The sequence below is a fragment of the Adiantum capillus-veneris genome, chromosome 18 (genome assembly GCF_014529385.1).
Source record: "Adiantum capillus-veneris isolate H3 chromosome 18, ASM1452938v2, whole genome shotgun sequence".
In the NCBI taxonomy this organism is placed as follows: Eukaryota; Viridiplantae; Streptophyta; class Polypodiopsida; order Polypodiales; family Pteridaceae; genus Adiantum; species Adiantum capillus-veneris.
Window position 1 is genome coordinate 122356929 of NC_140948.1, and position 21409 is coordinate 122378337.

Below are 21409 nucleotides of genomic sequence, written 5' to 3' on the forward strand. Positions count from 1 at the left end.
TAAGGGTTATCAAAATCTTTTCTGTTTCGATAGTGCATGTGCAGCATGCAATCACTTGAACATTTATGCTCATTGTTTGTGTATGACAATATGCATACTTATACGTTTTGCTTTTCTTGTGTCAATGCACATGCTGGAGAGGACCAAAGATGTTAAAAGCTCCTCCACTGTACTCCCCCCCTTCTCTTTCCTCCATTCTTTCATCTCCGTTGCGAATACAGAGCGGCGTTTGTTGCCACAAATGTGGTCGCTTTGCTTGCCATGGGGGAAGCCACTTTGCTCGTCAAGGAGGCCATGGGAGGAGAGGAAGACTTTCAAAACAACCCGAGAGCCACAAAGAGCCTCAATGAGACTCAGAGGAGGGAGCCTCCGTGGTGGCTATGTGTGAGCAATGTGTGTGTGTGGGGGTGTGTATGTGTATGTGAGTGTGTGCATGTGTTTGGAGAGGGGGGTGGAATTGCAAGCTTGGATAGATCTTATTGCATGTATACAGATGTTGGATTTGTGGAGCCTTTTGCATCCGAATGTTTCTGGATACACTCCTTGTATTGTGCACGATCAGATCGGTGGTATATCCTCTATGATGAGTTTGTATGCGAGATGAGCATAGACCGCACCTTGTTGTTGTATGATCATGCCCTTGCATTGCAATAATGCTTATTTTTTGCATGAGGCGTTTCGTGAGATTATTCATGATGCTATTCCCCCACTGGTTGCTCAAATGCATCTTGATATTGATATTGCTTGGTATCGTTTCATCATGCACACGCAATGTGTGATTCAAGATTATGGAAAACACTTCTTGATTCAGTAAGGAGGGGATGTTGAGGATGCCAAGCATGTTTAGCAAGAGCTCCAACTTTTGGCTGAGACAGACTTATTATCTGAATGTGAATCGACAACGCTTTGTGAGGCTTGAGTGTGTCTACAACATAATGATAAATGCAAACTAGATAAATGGAAAACCCATGCTCGACATCGAGTGTTTGTGGATAAAGGAAGTTCCTCGAAATAGTTTTTTAAGCACCTACACCATTCAAGGGGCTCTCAAACCATCAAGAGGGTTTTGCTTCAATCAGACTATTGGACAGCCTCAAAACGTGAGCTTGTTGATGCCTTGGCTTCACACTTTGAGAATGTTTTTGCTACTCCTCTTCCAACTTCTGCTGAAAGTCAACATGCATGCCAACTTTTGTTATCTACGGTGCATCCAATCCTCTCGCCTCAAGATTCACAAGCAATGGAGGTGGATTTTACTGAGAATGAATTGCACTCAGCGTTACTTGCTCTCAGCCAATGGCGTTCCCCTGGTTGGGATGGGCTCAATGTGTAATTGTGATTTCCTCTTGGGAGCCCTTAAAAGAGCCTTTACTACACATGATGAATGTTGCATGGACTAAGGAGAATTTGGTATTATCTTGGCAAGAGGCGTGCTGAAATTATTAACCAAACAAGCGCTTTGTGAGTAGTTTTCTCATTGGTGGCCTATCACTCTTCTGCTGGTCATATACAAAATATTGGCTAAGATGATTGTACATTGCATCAAGAAGCCTCTTCTTGTGGATATTCATCCGGCTCAATATGGATTTATCCCTCATTGTCAAAACGATGGATAATTTGGCTAATGATTTAATTGGAATGGATTATGCCAAGTATACCCAACAATATGTATCCGTGATGCAGGTAGACATTGAGAAAGCCTTTGATATGGTACATTGAGATTTCATTGCTAACACAATGCGGGCCCTTGGATTCGGGCCTAAATTAGTCAATGTTGTGTATTTCGTGTATGCCCAAAGTACCTCTTTCGGCTTTCTTGAAGGTGAGTTGACCGACCCTTTGGCCACTTGGGTGCTCTGTCAGGCTAGTTTGCCCCCTCAACGCATTATCGTATGCCATTTCCACTCACCCCTTGTTGTATTTGGATCACTTGACTTCGCTTGGTCGTCTACATGGGCTGTAATTATCCTCTTGAAATGACTGTATTGAGCAGGCTTATACCGATGACTCATTGTTTATGCCTCACATTAACTAGGATGACATGCAAGAGATTATCTAGGCATTGGATACATTTGAGCGTGCGGCCGACCTTAATGCCACTTCTATCTCTTAATGCATGTGACAGGCATCATCTTTTGTGGCCCGGAGATATTTTTGATCCGCATGTGATTTTGGGATACTTGGGCTATCCTATTGGTTGAAAGGTAACCAATTCTTAGTAAGTGGATTGGGTTATGCAATGCTTGAATGTCAAATTGCAATGCTTGAAATTGTCTACATAGCCATTACATGTCGGCTCTATAATTGTCCAGAGCATCGTGATGGCATATGTTCAATTCTACTTGCCAATGTTGCATTGGCCTCGTTCTTGCCTCACATTTCTTATGTCTTATATATTATCTCGCTTGTGGCGCACTAATTCTCGAAAGAAAGGGCTCCGTTTGTTAATTGATAGAGAAGCTTTGCACTCCGAAGCGCTTTGGGTGGCTGAATATTTTGGACCTTCGCCGCCACGCTCTTGTGAGGAAGGCCATGTTATCACCTACCCCTGCACAACAATCTCCGTCATAAACAGTCATGATTACCTCATTATGTCAGTAGTCACTGACAAACCTTCCTCTGGGAGATTGTGTTGGGCAAGATGGTTGGTCACATTCTAGGTTGCTTGATTGTCTCTAGTTTACTCATTGCGTCAAAATATTCCTTTTCGCCGGAATATTAAGTGACCAGGAAACGGCCGATCAGTGATCGATTGGCCAGTAGCCGGAAGTCTATGGCCGGTGGTTGTAAGAGCCCCGTTCAAGTAAGAGTGCTTATTTGTGATTCAATACTTCAAGAACTTGACAAAATATTAATCACATGGTTGATGATGGACAACCCCCCTCCGAAGGAAATATATTTTTGCTCAATCCAGTACTTGAGGATTGGGCTCAATTACAATCAACCCGAGAGTGAGTTTAAGTAGATTCACACTCGTAGATCATGCAAGATATCATGTGCACGTGCATAAAAGCAAACTTGAACATAAGTAAACTTCTCAAACATATGTACAAAGAGAAAATTAAGCTGCTTCTTGGGGTAGAACAGTAGTCCATCTTCTTGGTTGCATTCATGGTAAGAGAAAGAGGTGGAACATTCAAGATTATAAATGAATTTTTTGATTTACAGGTTTGTTGCCCTGAAAATCAGCAAGCTAGCAAGAGAGAGAGAGAGAGAGAGAGAGAGAGAGAGAGAGAGAGAGAGAGAGAGAGAGAGAGAGGAGTGAAATGAAATGAAATGAAATGTTATATTAACGTCTTCAAAAGGCCAAAGTGACCTATGAGACCAGAAAGTTACAATGCGGTGTATCTGATACAAAGTCAGATTAACAAAATAAATTAAAGTAGGATAACAAAATATAAATACTGCGGGATCCTAAACTAAGCAGGACAATGTGAAGACAATATTGGAGGGGAGCAGAGATCCATCTTCATCTGCACTCTGGACGATGAAAGAGTATGGCTTGAATCCTTTGCTGTAGCCTCCTTCGAAACTGTGTAGCTCCTCCTCTCCATCGGGGTCGTCTAGATCTCCCTAGCTCCAATGCTCGGTCTATGAGAATGCCAGTAGTGCGGGTAGACCTCTCCACCGTTGGATGCTCCTCTGTCTGTTCTTCTGGGTGTACAATATATAGTGTAAAGAAATCTGTGATCTGTCTCTGGGGATGTCTCTCTTCAGCTCTGCTCAATAAAGTTTCTCTATGCTTGTGTAACTCAAGTAGATAAAGCCCAAGATATCTTTGATCCTCATAACTCATGACCCTAGATAGAGGCCCAAAACCTTCTCTGAATAGACAATGAAAACGGCCTCATATCTCATAGTAGACTGTGCAATGACATATGTAATGTACTTCTGTCTCTGGCTCTAGATGGCATAAGCGGCATATCCTGCTATCTGCTGGTGTCCCTCTGAATCTGCTAGTCTCAATCTCGAGCTGATGTGAGGACGTGCGTATCTAGCCAATGGCACAACGCAAACCATGCGAAAGATGCGTGTTTATATAGCTGGGTCGAATCACAAACCCATCCCCCGTGAGGTGGAGAAGATGCTCTCTATAGAAAGCCATCTTCATGCCCAACTCCTGTAACAGCTCTATCCATGTCCTCCTCGTGTCCAACTGAATCAGATCCTGACGAATTAGTCTATTAATCTCTACCCCTGTCAGAGACCTCAAGGGTGCCTGTAGAGAGTATTGAAAAGGAGGCAACCTGTCCATGGTGAAACCATGTGTCTGAAACCATGATGCCATCTGTGCATACCAGCATGATGTATCCCCATTAAGAGCTAATTGTCTGGAGGACTCTAGAGCCACCCTGGCATATCTGTCTCTGGTAGTATCCCACAGACTGTGTACAAAGGAGACTGATCTGGTAAGCGCCTCAATCTCCATAGGAGGAGCAGCTAATTCCGCTCGAATAATATCATGCGGTACGGAAACCTTGGCTCTAATCAGCCGAGAGATCATAGATACCAGGGGCTTCTCCATACGCCTCCAACCATCTTGGCCTATAGAAGGTCCCCAAACCTGCACCCCATTGCGAGAACCTCCATTAGCATATCCCTTGCATGAATAAAGTGCTCCGCTACTAGACCGTCGTGATCATATGCCTTCCCGGTCCTCATCCTGCCGATGGCCCTTTGTACCATCTCAGGTGTAAAGAAAGTGCTCGTAGCTGGGCAAGGCTTGGTAGGGTCTGGAAGGGGTTCCTGTCCAGGAACGGTATATAATGATGTCGCATATTGGCCCCACACATTAGGTGAAGTAATCACTGGGGGAGGGGAGTGCTCATGGAAGAGCCGCCATGTCTCTCCTGAACCCTACTCAAGAACATCTGATATAAGTCTTGCTCCATCTCAGCCACGTAAGCTCGCTTCTTCCGTCGCACAAGGCGTCGGAAAGCAATCCGAGACTGTCTGTAAGTGATGACTCCTAAAAGAAGATCCCTCTGAAGCTGGGCTCTCATCTCTCTGTACTCCTCATCATACCAACTATTCTGGGGCATGCTCCCAGAATGTCGTCTCTTACCCGGCTGAGTGTGTGGGTATGCCACTGATGCAACCCCATGCAGTGTCTCAGTCAGTAGAGTGGTGCACTCCTGCACTGAGAGGCTTGTACCATTTGTGCCAGTTGTACCTTCCAATAGACGGTCCCAGATCTCCTCCGTATAAACGAAATCAGTCTATGGTGTAAATTTATAGCGGGTGTGACTTGCCCCCTGGTGTCTGGGTTGTACTATACTGAAATTTAACGCACAGTGTCAAGAGAGCATGATCTACTGCTATGCCCACTGGCCTGGCTCCCACTGTGAAATCCTGAATGCAGGGGACAAAGCTCGGTTGTGTCATAACATAATCCACTGTACTGGCCCCATGTCTGTGTGGAAAGCATGTAAAACCGGCTGCTTCGGGAAATCGCTGTAAGCCATTAAGTATGGCTAATCCATGTGTAGTCGTCATTGCCATGAGTTATCTCCCATACTCCGTCTGCTCTATGTCATCTGAGCATCTGTCAAGTCCCAACTCACCCACATCTAGCTCTCTAAGCATCTCATTTGAAGTGTCGTAGAAGACTGTCTGCGAGTTGCCCGTTCGGGCATTGAAGTCCCCCAGGAGAATGATATCACCATCCCTAGTAAACTCCCATATGTCATCATCTAGAATAGAGAAAGGCGACTGTCCTCTGGATGCAGCATACACGGATGTACTGGGAGGAAAGTAACATATGGCAATATATAGAAATTGACCTGTGTCAGCTCTCCGTCTCACCCACATATATCTAACATGATCATCTCTTCTTACAATATGCAGTAATGGTTGTAGTTCCTCTCTGAATAGCACTGCTACTCCTCCTGAACCTCTACTCCCATGCTCAGATCTCGCATTTGTCCTGTGAGCTGTCTCCCATCTGTATCCCATCACATGTGGCATTACCTGTCCAGGGGCTTGACGAGTCTCTAAGAAGAATACAATATCCTTGTCTTTGAAACTGTCCTCAAATGCACCCACGTCCAACCTCATAGACCCATTACAATTCCAGGTAGCCATCTTCAGTGTGGTCCCATAGGTCTCTCACCGTCATGCAGTGCGCCGCTCTAAAATCACCACCCGTCCATCTCTGTAAAAGGCTATCTTTCCCTTCTCCCTTGCCACTGTAATCTCTGGCATTACCTCTCTCATATGTGCGAGCTATGAGAGAGTCAGGTCATCCTCGAGGAAAATACCTGTCTTTTTGAGAGTAGGCCTCTTCCTCAAGAATTCCTTCTCTTCCAACGAGGGGAAGCGTAGTATGAGGGCTCTCCCCTTTGAAGACTCTCCCGTGCGTCACTTTTCTTACCTACCCTCCATGCCTTTGTGTGCAAAGGCTTCTCCATCCCCATCATGGAGGTAAGGCTTGTGACCTCTTTCTCCACATTGTTTATGTCCTTGAGACCGGTCACTCTCACATGTAGTGCTCGCATCTGCCTCCTATGTGCCTCTACGAGGGTCATGTTGATAAGCATCGGTGTACAAGGGGTTTCTTGACCTTTCCCTTTCTTGGTGACCTCAATCCATTTTTCAGCCTCGTCCGCCTTTTTCTGTGTCCTTGTTATCCTCTCCGCCCATGAAGATGTCTTTGCCACACTTAGTTTCTATTCCTCTGTGATCATCCTAACCTGTTCCTTGATTTCCTTGATTTCATCTATTACCGAGGGCTGAAATTCGCCTTCCTCTAGCCCACTGCTTACTCTATCCGCAAGCTCCTGTTTAAGGGCAGAGACTTCTTTTTTGAGTGTTCGTATCTTGGCGTTTGGGTTCTCCTGTTTGAGGGCTGAGACTTCTTCTTTGAGTGTCTGTATTTCAGATTTCTGCGTTAAGGCTCTCTTTCTCCTTCTTCCATTGTGCACCTTCATTGAAGACTGTATGAAGGAGGTTGGCCTTCTCCTTCCACCATCCTTCCATCTTTGTTTTCCACTCCTTCATTTCCCTCTCCATCTACGCCATCCGCTTATTTGTGTGTGTGTGTGTGAGAGAGAGAGAGAGAGAGAGAGAGAGAGAGAGAGAGAGAGAGAGAGAGAGAGAGAATTGTCTAGAATTGTCTACTTAGAGAGAATTTGAGGATAGATATGGAGGGAGATGATGGTTGTAGCGTAGAGGCTTCTTGGGCTAATGATAGAGTGAAAATTTAGCAAGTAGATGATCCTCACATGAGGGTGGAAGAGGCTGAATTTATAGGTGGAGTTGCTGTATGTACAAAAAGGATAAGCTAGGTAGCATGGGGACAAGTGTCCAGCTACATGTCAAAAAGGTTGATGCATGTGTGACAAGTGTCCCAGCTATCGAAAAGCTTTACAACAAGTGTCCTTTCAACGGTCAAAAAGAGTGGACAAGTGCCCGAACTTTTGGAAGCTTTGCAATGAAGGTCCTTCTACTTGTCCTTCTAAAATCCTCCTCCTAGAATCTTCTATTTTCTTTGGAAAACTGATAACAAAAAGAAATATCAATATGGGTATTAAATGAAAGCTCTTTTCGTGTAGATCGTGATTCTAGCTTTAAAACATAAATTCAAGATGCTTGTGAAAACGTAGAAGCATTCAAAACATTCAACCCACATATACACAATGAGCAATCTTTCATGATCATGCAATCTTATTGATTGTGACTGTCTTTTCTGGCGGATCTAGCCCACACTCCAAAACATTAATGCTTTCTATGTGCAAGTATGACCTTGATATGCAAGAGTTACAAGTCACAGGCGCCCCATTTCGGCTAGCTAGGTGGGAGTGTACATTATCTATGCTCTAATCCACTGCGTGGCTCCACCATAACCTGTGCCCACCCACTCATCAATGGCCTACTCAAATGCACTATTCAAAAAGCATTCAAAAGATTCAATCCACATATGCACAATGAGCAATCTTTCATGATCGTGCAATTTTATTGATTGTAATTGTCTTTTTTGGCGGATCTAGCCCACACTCCCAAGACATTAATGCTTTCTGTGTGCAAGTACGACTCTGATATGCAAGAGTTACAAGTCACAAGCGCCCCATTTCGGCCAACTAGGTGAGAGTGTGCATTATCTATGCTCTAACCCACTGCGTGGGTCCACCATAACGTGTCCACTCGTCATTGGCCTACTCAAATGCACCATGCAGCTATCTTTCAAAGAGGAAAACAATTTGCAAATGAAAAATTAAGTATTATCACAAGAAGGAAACAAGATCTTTGTGTATTGAGTTGTGACAATGTCCAATTTCAATGGCCGGTGACCGATTATTAGGTGGACTTGTCTACCCCAGGGCGGCTACACATGGGTGCATAGGGGAGTTCTACTTGAACTTGTCTACACAAGGGCGGCTACACACGGCCGACTTTTATGAGAGAGGACAACCCATTTTGGCCTATGAAAAGAGACCTCTTTTATACACAAAAGAGTTGAATGGCAGATAGTGTGTAAGGTGGTGTAAGAGAGTATCCCTTTGTAACTTTTTTTTTTCCCGGGAAAAAGATCCTTTATTAGTTACTGAAACTGCCTATGGGGCTACAATCACCTCGTCTAGAGAGGGCTACAACAAACATACGGAGGAGACTCTCCCAATGAAAAACAACATATGTACAAAGAGGCTGAATCAAGAGATGGGAGGAGGGAAAAGCCACACAGGTGGGCGGTAGTGCCATCTTAGCACACCCTGGACCATGGTGAAGAAAGGCCCTGGGCGCCAGAGTCGAAGGAAAGCCTCTCTACGCTCTCGCATGCGGTCGGAGCTTCCTTGGAGTCTCTCAAACTGTTCTCTGAGAGTGTGGATCAGCTCTAGCCAAAGATCTTGAACAGTCTCTGCTGGTGGTACAGGGTGAGCCTCAAAGATGCGGAAGCAGTGGGCCCACCAGATGAACTAGAGTGTCATGCCGTAGATGAGCTCCCAACACTCTTTTCTCTCACTGCACCACTCCTGTGGAGTAAGCTCTGTAGCAGGCTGGAGTGTAGGTCGACCCCCCTGCATCACTATCATCCTGCTGGTTGAGGATAGTTCAAATTGAAGTGCCGGGCCCGTGAGAGTGGACCAAGCAGCTGCCCCCCAAGTGTATTGCCGTGCCGTGGAAAGAGTTGGCATCAGCCGAAGGGCACGAAGCCAAACCTGCTGTGCCAAAGGACAGTCCCAAAGACAATGGCGCTGACTCTCCTCAGAATGGTCACAAGTTGCGCATGCTGTCGAGAGACGACTACGTACTAGCTAGCTCCCAACTGCTGTAGCTCGATGTGCAACCAGCCACTGGAACAAAGTGACTCGCCGCGGCTGTCTGGAGTCCCACAACCTCTCTCAAAAAGCTGACAAGAACTCAGCTGTGAAACCCTCCTCCTGCCAATGAGGTGCTGCAACAGGATGAGACTCTCTTCGCGCTGCCAGTATGTGACGTCCCAGTCGAACAATGTACTGAAAGAAAGGGACACCTAGATGGTCGACTGAGGAGAAAGGGTCCCTCCAAAACCACTCTCCGGGATCCTACTGAAAGAAAGGGACACCTAGATGGTCGACTGAGGAGAAAGGGTCCCTCCAAAACCACTCTCCAGGATCCCACTGCACTCATGCCAATGGGAAGCACTCCCAAGCCCACAGCCTGCAGTGGCTAGTCTCAAGAGCTGCAGGGTTAGGATCTATGGCACAAGTTCTCCCACAGATGCTACAACTTGGATCCTCTGAAAACAACACTCTGCCAATTGTGGGGCCTCTACTGAAACTCGGTGTAAGCGACCCTTACCCTATAGCTCGAAAAACAGGTAGGGTACAGTCTCTGAGCAAGCCGAAACTGCGATGAGAACCTTCGGTCGCGTGAAGGTCCCCATCCATCTGGGTGCTGCTGACTCGAGAGGTGTGAGCCACTCAGCAGGTACTGCCTCTGTGATGTCCTGACACATGCTCTGCACCCCTCTCATGCCCTGTAGCTGGATGCTTTGAAGCTCCTCTGACAAACCTGAAAACTGTAACCAATCACCTAAAGTGCATGCTGGACCCTCTGCCATGGGACCCCAAGAAACATGAGGCCTACTACCAACTAAGTGGCCTCTCTGATGCTAACTATGGGGTTCCAAACCAGGGGCTGTCTCAGGCGCTCCTCCGTGCAAGTAGGCTGATGCTGCTCCAGGCCTCTCCGTAGCTCCTCCCAGGAACAGAGAAGACTCACAGCGAAACGGTCTTCCAGTCTCCTGCTCAGGCCAACTCTGCGCATCTTTGTGAAAATTCATTTGGTCGAAGGTCGCAAGGGGCCTCCAGCCTAAGGTACTGTAGCACTAAGCCGCTGCAGCAAAAACTCCTCCTAGGGCTCCTCCCTTGGAAGTAATCCTTTGACAACAAACTTCCGAAGAAGGGCTCTACTCTGTTGTGCTGGGTCTATGATCCCCAACCCTCCCTGAGAACAAGGTAGAGTGATGACCTGCCAGGCCACTTTGGCTCGGGCTATCTGACTGTCACTTTGGCCCGGGCTATCTGATCAGTCTCTCTACCTGGCTGATGCAGAAACTCGAAAAGATCCAACAAGAATTGATGTTCCACATAGTAGCCAACAACACCTGGTTGGCCACTACAACTCTGTCTGCTAGAGAAAGATGTGCGGAACTCCAATGTAACAACTTCCTCTTGATGGATAGGAGGAGGGGAGCAATCTGCTGCGCAGGAGACAAGTCCAAGCCAACCTGACAGCCCAAGTATTGAACTGCAATCCCTAGGGGAATCCATCTGAAGCCCTCACCTGGTAGCTAATCAGGCGTAGGAGCACTACCAACCGAGAAAACCACAGTCTTTCTCCACTTGATCCGTGCATGTGATGCACAACAAAAGGTCTCAAGAGCCTGCTCACACCTGTGAAGGCTGGCCTCCTGGCTCTCCAAGTACAACGCTGAGTCGTCTGCAAACTCAGCATCCAGTAGCTTGTCTCCCCTAATAGGGAGCGCTAAGCCACGAAGATCAACCTGCTGTGAAGCCAAAAACCTGCTCATTGCCTCAACATAGAACAGAAAGAGGAGGGGGCAAGAGGGCAGCCCTGTCTGACTGAACGTATGAGCATGAAACAATCTCCTCTACCACCTGCCAAAAGTACCTGATTGTGTGCCCGTTTGTAAAGAGCTGACACACCTCTGATCCATGCATCTGAGAAGCGCATCCTGCGTAAAGTGCCCTCCAAAAAGTCCCAGTCAACTCTATCGTAGGCCTTCTCAAAATCAAGAAGAAGTATCACCAGATCCTCACCACGGAGGCGCGCGAGGGCAAAAGCCTCCCAGAAAGTGAAGATGTTGTCAAGGATACTAAGCTCCTTGACAAAACCTGTCTGTGTCCCATGTATGATGCTCTCTAGAAGTGGTCGAATCCTCAAACTCAAAGCCTTGGCGAGAATTTTCTAGGCTGAGTTGAGGATGGTGATGGACCGCCACTGTCAAATCTCATCCAAGGAGCCACCCTCCTTGGGAATGCGGTAAATCAGGCCCTCACTCAAGCTGTCAGGCATCTCTCCTGTGTGTAGAATGTACTGAAAAGCGCTGCAAAGATCTGAGCCAAGCAAGTCCGAGTACTCTAAGAAGAAGCTGGGAGTCAAACCATCCTCACCTGGACAGCTACCACGGGGAAGTGCTTTGAGGGCCGCGTGGAGCTCCTCTGACCGAAGAGGCAACTCAAGCCTCTGGCGCATCTCCTCTGTCACAAGACAAGGCATCTGCGCCCACACCTGCACTCTACATGCATCCTGACGCTCTGACTGAGGCTCTACTGAGGCCCTTCTGCCAGCAGGTCACAGTAAAAGTCGGTGGCAACTGCATGCATGTCCTCTTGCTCTGAAGCCACTGACCAGTCAGGCCTCCTCAACTGGGTGACCCTGGCATGCGCATGTCGGGGCCCCACTGTTTCAAAGAAAGCCCCTGTCACTCTGTCACCCACCTGGGTCCACTGAGATGCCCGTCGATGAAAAGCAAACTCCTGGCGCCTCTCCTCTATGCTGGCAAGCTCCTAGCAAGCCTGCTGCAACTGCTCCTCCAACCAAGGACTGTATAGATGCTGCTCCTACATGCTTTGCAAGGAAGCAATGCCCCATCGGAGACACTTCTCCTCCTCTCTCGTTGCAGCCAGGCGGGCCGTAGATTCCTAGACAAATAGCCGACTAAGCTGAGCAAGCCCAGAGGCCACTCTGGTAGCAGTAGCGTCCTGTAAGTCTAAGCCCTCTGTCCAAAGAGCCACCACTCGCTCTATGAGCGCAGAGTCCAGCAAGACCCTCTCAGGAATGCGAAGCATCTTGCTCCCCCTCCTCTGTCTATCAGTCATTGTGAGGATCACTGGTGCATGGTCCAAAAAGGAGGTCCCAGCCAGAATGCAAAGTGACCCACCCAAGTCATAGAAAAGGTCACTAGTGTAGAAGCGATCTCTCCGAGATAGATTCACTCCTCCCACTCTGCGGTCCTAACGAGAAATGGCCAAGCTGTCTGGAGTCCTCACAAAGCTAGAGTGCCGCCACACATCAGAAACCCGCAGAGTCATACATAACCTCTCCCAACCTGCCAACTCAACTCCATGCACAATAGTATGGCTACCTCCAATTCTGTTAGAGGGGTCCTCCAACATGTTGAAGTCACCCCCAATGCACCATTGCTTTTCTTGCGGCAGAGACTCTACAATATGGGACCAAAACTCTGCACGTGCACTCACCACATTATGCGCATAGATGTTCAGGAAGCCCATGAGGCAACCCTGAACCTGCATAGTAATCCACTGAGCCCTGCTTGGCACAATAATCCCTCTGTCGACATGGCCTGCTGCAAAGAATCCGCAATAGTCATACATATCCCACCCTGGATGCCTCCAGGTCCAAATGCAGCGGACCAAAACGTCTCATAGCGACCACACAAAATCTGACCACACCGTCTAATGCGACTCTCACAAAGATGATGCTCCTGTAGCATTAGAATGTCAATCTCACCACCCACAAGGCATCTCTGAAGCTCCTGACACATTCAACCCCGCTGACACTGAAACTCGGGCCCTCCTAATCCCTGCACATTCCATGAGATGATCTTCATGGAGTCGGTGGGAGAAAACAGTTGCTGCCACATCATCTAACCTCGCTATCTTTGAGGCCAGTTTGGATGAGGAGTAATCCGCATCCGAACGACCTCTAGACAAGCGCGAAAGAAGTGATTTGTCCCGCCCAGGCCCAAGCCGAGCGTACAGCCTGGAGGGCTACATCCCCTGCCTAAGAATCCTTATATACAAATACATAACAAGGAGGGCTTTGAGTGTTAGCAAACAAGTGCACCACAATGTGCCTGCAACCCACTGCATCCGGAGACGTCACGCTGAACTTGGCCTGAGGCCAAAGTGTCTGCACTAAATTTGTCACCCCTAAGTCCCCTATGTGGTGTGAGAACTCAGTAGGGTGAGTCTGGAGCTAGTCAAGAACTGTGTGCTGGGTCCACTCTGTGTGATCCCTACCGCACAACGGGAAGGAGAAACCCACTGTTGTGTCCAAAGCCTCACTGCCTCTAGCTGTAAGAAAGAGGACATGGACTCGAAAGCAAGCCTCCTCCAGGTCAGTCACCCAAAAACCGAGAAACTCTAGTCGAAAAAGTCCCAGCGTCTGCGAATGTCAAAGCTAGTCAAACCTCTAGGGACTGCTGTAAAAGGAGAAGTCTGCACCAAAAAAGGCGGCCTCAGGTGGGACTGTCCCTTTCGAGCCACACGGCTCGTAGCGAAAGTACTACCAAGAGATTGCCTCGCGGCAGACGCGTGTCCAGTCCCCTGCGTCTGAGGAGTGGTGGAGGGGTTGGGAGATGAGGGTGAGGGCCCCACCGAGGAGAAAGGGGGGACGTGAGGCGGGGGTGGAGGTGGAGGTGGGGGAGGAGGAGTGGTAGCGTCTGAGGGAGGAGGAGGTGGAGGTGGAGGAACTGAAGTGGACGGGGCCTCCTCAGGCGGGTCCTGTTGAAGGGGGTCAAAACGGTTCCCTGTCTGAACCTCGTGCTGCTGAGCTGTAGAAGGTCGACCATCAGGGGGAGTAGTGGGGCGAGCCCCTCCCCTGTTGTTGGCGGCGGCTAGGAACCTGCTGCCAACCGTCAGCTGTCTCATCGCTGGTCTTAGTCGAGGTACCAGCCTGTGCGTCCTATGTGCCTAGCTGCTGGGCATGCTCAGCCTTGGTAGGCTGCACCTACGCTGTAGGTCAAGGTCTCCCGCGAGGACAGGCCTTAGCCAAATGGCTCATCTGTGTGCAAATGAAACACTGATTCGGGAGGCCGGAATACTCAACGCTCTGACAGAACCAAGCCCCACTTACCCTAGGGAGTAGGATGACCTTCGGGAGAGAGTGGGTGTTTCGAACGAGAATACATATGGTGGGGATGCCGGCCGCCTTGGCAGCTACAGAGGCTGCCGTGCGAGGTGTCTCCAGGACAATCCCAATCTCTGAGCCTATCTTGGACAAAAGTGACAAGTACTCCCTCCTCAAACCAGGAAAGCAGACGGAGATGGGTAGGTCTGCCTCCTCTACCAGAACATCTTTAGCTGGATCGAAACCATGCCTCCACTGTCGAAAGTGGGCTCGAACTGCTCTGATGGCCAAGGGACTCATCGCGATGACCTTGGACGCCATCTCGGAGGTCTCGAACTCTATTTGATAGTAGCCGCGTCCGAGGAACTGAACATCCAAGATCTTGCCTACCTCTGCGAGGAGGTAGGCCTGGAGAAGATCGAGCACCTCTCCTCTGCTGGGTCTGGTGCCGAGAATCTTGCAAATGACGGAAGTCGCCTGCAGGCGTTCCACCTCTGCTGCTATGCTCACTTGCTCTGTCGGCGAGAGAGCAAGTCGGATGGTGGGCTCTGCGGGGTCGGGCAAGGGGGCTTCTTGAGAGTCCCTTTAAGGTGGAGCATGATCCTCCATCTGTGTCTGCTGCTGTGATGGAATGGGATCGAGTGAAGACCACCCTCTCAGAAGCTACAACGGTAATGGCACCGAAACGTTACTGCCGTTTGCAAAACACCTAATTGACTTCAATTGAACATAAGTCAGCTTCGATCGGTGAAGGTCAACTTCGATGATGAAGTGCGAGCTCTCCTATTACTATTGTCTTTGTCGGATAGTAAGAGCCTTGTGATGATTGTAAGTAATTCAATTTTTGTTTCAAACACTCTCGAGTTCGATGATGTTATGGGTGTTCTCTTAAGCGAGGAAATGCGAAGGAGAAGCACAAGTAAATCATCAAGTGCTACATTGTCAGTGGAAACGAGAGAGAGACCGAAGCAGAGGTTCAAGAACCAAAGAAGTCGTGATTGCTCAAGGCGGAGCAAGTCACATACAAAGTCAGTTCTTGAGTATTGGAACTGCGAGAAGAAGGGCCATGTCAAGAAGCATTGCTAGTTCAAGGAGGAGTCGGAGTCTAAAGACAACAAGCCAACATCGAAGGCCAATGTGGTAGGTAAAGTGGAGCAAGACGCTCTGATTCTTTCATTAGACAATGTGTCCAATTCTTGGATAGTAGATTCCCGAGCTTCATTCCATGAGACACCCCTCAAGATGTATTTTCGGAGATTACACGAAAGGTAATTTTAGGTAGCTATACTTTGGGAGATGATGAAGTTTGTGAAATTGTTGGCAAAGGCAGAGTTTCTGTCAAAACTGCAAAAGGAAATGAATGGAAGTTAAAAATTTTAGGTATGTTCCCTCTCTTTGCAGAAACCTAATTTCTACAAGTCAATTGGATGATGAAGGTCACAATGCTGCATTTGGAAACAAACGTTGGATGTCTTAAAAGGATCTTTGGTGGTTGCAAAAAGAGGAAACTTCGGTACACTCTACTTGTGTACGGTGAGGGTGCAATCTTCAATTTGTGCAACATTTACGAAAGTTGATGGTGCGCTGGTGTGGCATTATCATCTTGGACTTATGAGTGTCAAAAGAATGCAGACGAGGGAGAGAGAAGGGGGGGGGCGAGGGGTAAGTAGGGGGACAAGAAATAGAGAGGGGGCGAGGGGTGGGTAGGGAAGGGTGAGGGAGAGAGAGGGGGGTGAGGGGTGGGTAGGGAAGGGTGAGGGAGAGAGAGGGGGCGAGGGGTGGGTAGGGGGGGTGAGGGAGAGAGGAGGGGACGAGGGGTAGGTAGGGGGCGAGGGTGAGTGGGCAGGGGGTAGTGAGGGGAGATGGCACTCCAGCAAATACATATCATGATCAGGGACATCATCAAGCTTGGAATCAATATTGTTTTTGTTGTATCCCGTCTTGAGGAAGCTTTGTGAAGGGAGTTCACTAGACACAGAGGAGAGCTTTGTTCTGGTCGGAGAAGCAGACACCGATGTGGTTGATGTTGATGGGGTTGATGGGGTTGATGTTGAAGGTTGGTGAACTCCTGTAGAGGGGATTTCTTTCCGCTGCTATGATTCTTCATAGGCTCATCAAATCCAAAGGCTACCACCAAGGGCGCACGGGGAGTAGCTTCTGTGACCTTCAACCTTTGTGCTGGCTCAGGTGGGGGTGTACCTCGAGGCAAAGAGTGAATAGAGACTCCATAACAAGGCATAGGTTTGGTAGCGTCCAACCACTCCAACAGATCTTCGTCTGACCTTTCAGGTGTAGTAGGTTGTTCTTGTTCAGGGTTGGTTTCCATTGACAAAGAAACTTGCTGCACAACGGGATCCATGCCTCCTTCTAAGCGAATGGGTTACATCTGGGAGCCAGGAGTATGTATCCACATGGCTGTCGCAGCCATGGTCTACCAATGAGCAAGGAAAATTCGCCCTCAACTTGGGCAAGACGAACCACAACAAAAGCCAAGTTAAAAGTAAAGTCTTGTACGTGCAGAGGCACATTGTCCACTACGCCCACTGGGTAGACTGTCTGCTGGTCGGCCAATGTAACTGTGAAGGGAGCAGGGCGAGTAGGCTGTAGACCTAGAGCTAACATAGTGAACTCGGGCATCAGGTTGATGCCAGACCACCATCCAGTATCACTCCTCCTGAGAATTGCCGACCCAAGACAGACACTGCCAGGCGAGGGCTTCTATAATCAGTGATGGCAGCAGCGGGATTGGATATCATATAGGACTCTAATGGTGGCACTGGGAGGTGCCCACCACTAGGACTTGCTCCCGGGTAAAGGGATTGAATAGCTGCAAGGGTGTCACTTCTGAAACTCGCATCTAGCCGCAACATGTCATAGGAGGAACACTTGTTGGAAAGTGTTCTTCAAGACTGTCTTTGCTGTAAGCTTTTCTTGTTCTACCAATGGTTTCTCTGGTACCTTGATCTTCTGTAGATCGGAAGCTGCTTCCAAGAAAGCTTCATCAATATCGGAGAGCAAAGATTTGGATTCTTTCTTGGCACTGGGGATGGCTTGTCAACAACTGAAGGCATGGTATCCACTGTCGTGAGAATGTGTGGGGAAGTTGAACTTGCTGGAATGCTAAGACCGAGAGCAGCTTTCTGGGCCTGAGTGACGACACCCGATGGCTCTTCTACCAACTGCAACTTATTTTGAGTGGTAACCACGTGGGTAGAAGGGGGCGGTTGAGGAACGATGCTAACTGCTATGAGATTGAGCTTGGGAAAGGTAAACTCATTCTGGCCTTGACTTGGGTTTGAAGCCGTGGATGCACGTAGTTTAGGGAAATCCTTATTGTAGTGATCCTTTGTTTTAGGGCAATGACGGCAGCGAGGGTACGAAACTCCCTTGTAATAACAACACTTCCTTGGTTGAGGCTTGGGATAAGGTTATTTGTTTCTACAAGGAATTAGTTACAGGGGAACCCTCTGCATTGCAAGGTGCCCGTGTCTTGAGTACTCCTAGTCAAGGTTGTGCTACGTCTCCTCATGTGCCCACTGTAGATGAGGATGTGCAAATGGGCACTAGAGCTTGAGTCTCTTTTTCTTGTTTCCTCGCCACTATATATAGTGTACAGGATGCATAGTTCTTTAAATTACATCTCATATAATGTGCGTGGGTTATAGAATCACGACAAGTGGTGGCTCACTTGGCACTATGTACATACATGTAATGCGGACACAGTTGTTCTTTAAGAGCATAACCAACATCATTTTGCGGGACAAATTTCTTATTTAGCGGGTTATTGGATAGCTTATGCAAGATCAGCTGGCTTTTCTAGAGTGCTTATGCTTGTTCGGCATGAGCTCTTCCCGAATTTGGTCTTCAATGACCCGAGGAGATGGATGTCTATCCAATGTATTGTTAATGGGGAAGTATTTGAATTTGGTGATTATATGCATACACTGTAGGGCACGATTGTGGAGTGTTGTTTCCTTGTATCCTTGGCGATCCAATGCATTTCTCTGTGGGAATTTTAATAATGCTCCAAATCTCGCAGACAATACTATTGGGCAGTCTCACATGTTTCTTGTGGAACGCCAATCATGGGACCATTTTATGCTGACTTGTCATGGTTTGGATTTATGCCCCTTCTGAGTCCGGATGATCCAGGATTCACCTTCCAACATAATGCTCAATCTATGTATCGCACTTGACTAGATCGTTGATATCTTTTCAATATGCAGCAGTATAATGACTTTGTATGTGATATGAGGATTGATTATACCTTGTGCCTCTTGGATCATGCTTCCATTTGCTTGAAACTGCACTTTGGCTCCTTTTCAGCTGATGACTCCCTTCCTAGGAAGCCTCTTTTGCATGTCAATACTGCTCATCTTAAGCGTGACCTTTTTCACTCTATGATTGGGGATATTATCCCGCCTTTGGCTTCTCAAATGCATCTTGATATGGATACAGCTTGTTTCACTTTGTTATGCTTGTTCAATCTATTGTCCAAGGTTACGGAAGGTTTTATTTTGTCACAATTGCGAGACTAGGTTAAGCAGGCAAAAGATACTTGCCAAAGGTTGATGCACTTGGCCAACACTTCCTCTCTTACTGAGACTTAGTTCATTGAGTTACTATCTGCTCGCATTATGTTGCAACAGAATGATGAGAGAAAATTGGCCAAATGGCACACTCGTGCTCGCCAACAGGTTTTTACAAATAAAGGTTAGGCTTTGAAGCAATTCTTCCAGCACTTGCCTCATTCTCGGCAAGATTAAGCTATCAAGAGAACTAAACTGCCATCCGGGGAGTGGACCTCTTTATTAGAGTTGGCACAAGCTCTGCATTCTCATTATGGCAAGATCTTCGAACCTCTACCTCCCACATAAGAAGCTCAACAAGCGCGTCAATTGTTTCTATCGCATGTTACTCCCATTCTCTCACTGTAGCAGGCTGAAGACTTGGAAGCTGTTTGCATTGAGTCAGAATTGTATGCCAGCTTGCTTGACTTGGTTCGTTGGAAAGCTCCTAGTTGGGATGGGCTTACTGTCGAATTCTTTCTGTCATTTTGGGATGATCTAAAGGTGCCCTTGTTGATAATGATGAATATGGCATGGGAGTAGCATGCACTGTCCTCCTCTTGGAAAGAACGCTTTCTCAAGTTGATACGTAAGAATGTGCTGTGTGAAGAGTTCTCTCATTGGAGGCCAATTACGCTCATGCCTGTGGTCTATAAATTGATGGCTAAAATGCTTGTTAATCGACTCAAGGGCTTTCTGTATGATGGCTTGCATCAATCTCAATATGGCTTCATTCCTCGTCGTCAAATTACTGATAACCTGGCGAACGTCATCAGTGGCATGGAATATGCAAAATACACTCGGTAGGATGTATTGTTCATGCAAGTTGACATTGAAAAGGCCTTTGATATTGTTCTTTGGGATTACATTTCAGACACCATGCGCAAGTTGGGATTTCGGCCTAAGCGTTCCCGTGTAGTGTTTTTCTTAAATGCACAAAGTACTTCGGGAGGTTTGTTGGATGGATTTCTCGCAAACTCTTGGCCTCTGGGGCGGTCTGTTAGGCAAGGATGTCCTCTTAGTGCTTTGCTTTATGCAATGGTCACTCACCCCTTGCTTATGTATTTGGATTTTCTAACTTCCACTGGTAGACTACATGGCCTGGCATTACCATCCAGGCAACACTTTGTTGGTCAGGCTTATGCGGATGACTCTTTATTCTGGCACTTTTCACAGACGGTTTTGGCTTTTTGGGATGCTTCAATCGCCGCAGTCTTAGTTTGCAGTCTTTCTTGCTTGGGTCAGATTTTGGGTTTTGTAAACCATCTGGCGCCATCGCAACTTCTTGATGTTTCAAGGCACTGAGGTTGACCTGTTTCCCTACTTTAAACTGTTGCTTGGCCAAGCGGATGTTGGGGACATTGCTCTTGATGCATATAGGATTTACTTTGACTGTCTGTGTGTGTGTGTGTGTGTGTGAGAGAGAGAGAGAGAGAGAGAGAGAGAGAGACTCTGTTCCAGTTAAGGTCCACCACAAGGCCATTTGCTGGAGTTCTGGCAAACATTCTTGCGAGGCAGGTAAGACAATTAGAGTCTGTTTTGCAGGCATTTTATTGTTTTAAAGTGGCTACTCTTTAAATGGTTTGTTGTTGGAATTTGTGCTGCAGTACCTACTCGCAGTAGTATCATTGACAATCTGGATACCAGTATTTTTTGCATTTATGGGAATGCACTGAGGTAAAGCTCTCTCTCTCTCTCTTGGGATTGTTTCTTGGACATTAAAAAATTTTCTTCTTCTTCTTCTTCTCTCTCTCTCTCTCTCTCTCTCTCTCTCTCTCTCTCTCAATGATGGCATTGGGTGCAGGCACCACTTGAGGCAATACCTCAAACTACTTTGGTAGTGCCCATTTTATGATTTTATTCCCCTTCCAAAGCTTTCTCACAGAGCTTACGCATGGTTACAAATTCTTTTGGAAAGGACTTTGTTCAACAACAGTTGAACTCCCCTGTCATGTAATTGAACGGCAGAAATGGGGTGATCTGGGATTGTGTAATTGGCAACCTGCAGCGGCATATTGATGTATAATTTGGGAAATTTTGCATTTGTAGTCAGGTTTAGGATCATAACTCTTCACACTCTATCATACTCAGTCAGCTAACGCTCTTTGTCTTGAAGCTTATTTGCACCTCTATTGTTGTGAAGATGGTCTTTTAGAGTTATACTATTCACCCCCTTTTTTTGTTTGGGGGGGGGGGGGGGGTTTGCTGCCTTTTCTTTTCAATATCACATTTGTGTGTGTTCTCCATGTTGGGTGTGTGAATTGGTGAGTGCATGTGTTGCGGGGGTTCGGTGAACGCTGCTTACAAGCATTTTTGTTTTGTGGATGTTTCTTCTGTTTGTCTCTGTTGCCCCTCGTTGTAGAAGCAAACCATGCACTTAGATGCCTCTGCATAAAGTGGTTGTAAGTAGCAATGGAGTGAAACTCAACACACTTTTTTTAAGTAAATCTGTTTTGATTAATTTACCTATGGGAAACCTCAAAGCGAGGAAAACCCACCAAAAAGATCGGATACAAAGGGAAGAA

The 21409-nt window shown here is 47.3% G+C and overlaps 2 protein-coding genes across 2 annotated transcripts in view; one reads left to right on the plus strand and one right to left on the minus strand.

Moving 5' to 3' along the window:
- LOC147436328 (protein PIN-LIKES 7-like) overlaps positions 1-21004 on the plus strand; it is an 82369-nt gene extending 61365 nt beyond the window's left edge. Inside the window, exons 13-15 of the mRNA XM_086489257.1 lie at positions 20346-20402; positions 20492-20561; positions 20689-21004. Coding sequence (XP_086345383.1) covers positions 20346-20402; positions 20492-20560 — 126 coding nt within the window. The 3' untranslated portion in view covers position 20561; positions 20689-21004. The remainder of the gene's footprint in view (positions 1-20345; positions 20403-20491; positions 20562-20688) is intronic.
- LOC147436330 (uncharacterized) lies at positions 6-15947 on the minus strand. Its single transcript, XM_086489258.1, has one exon. It carries the CDS (start codon positions 6082-6084, stop codon positions 5506-5508), a length of 579 nt encoding a protein of 192 aa, XP_086345384.1. The 5' UTR covers positions 6085-15947; the 3' UTR covers positions 6-5505.
- Positions 21005-21409: the final 405 nt, after the last annotated feature.

Coding starts and splice junctions, on each gene's coding strand:
- LOC147436330 (XM_086489258.1), bottom strand. CDS start 6,084: ATGGCTACCTGGAATTGTAATGGGTCTATGAGGTTGGACGTGGGTGCA.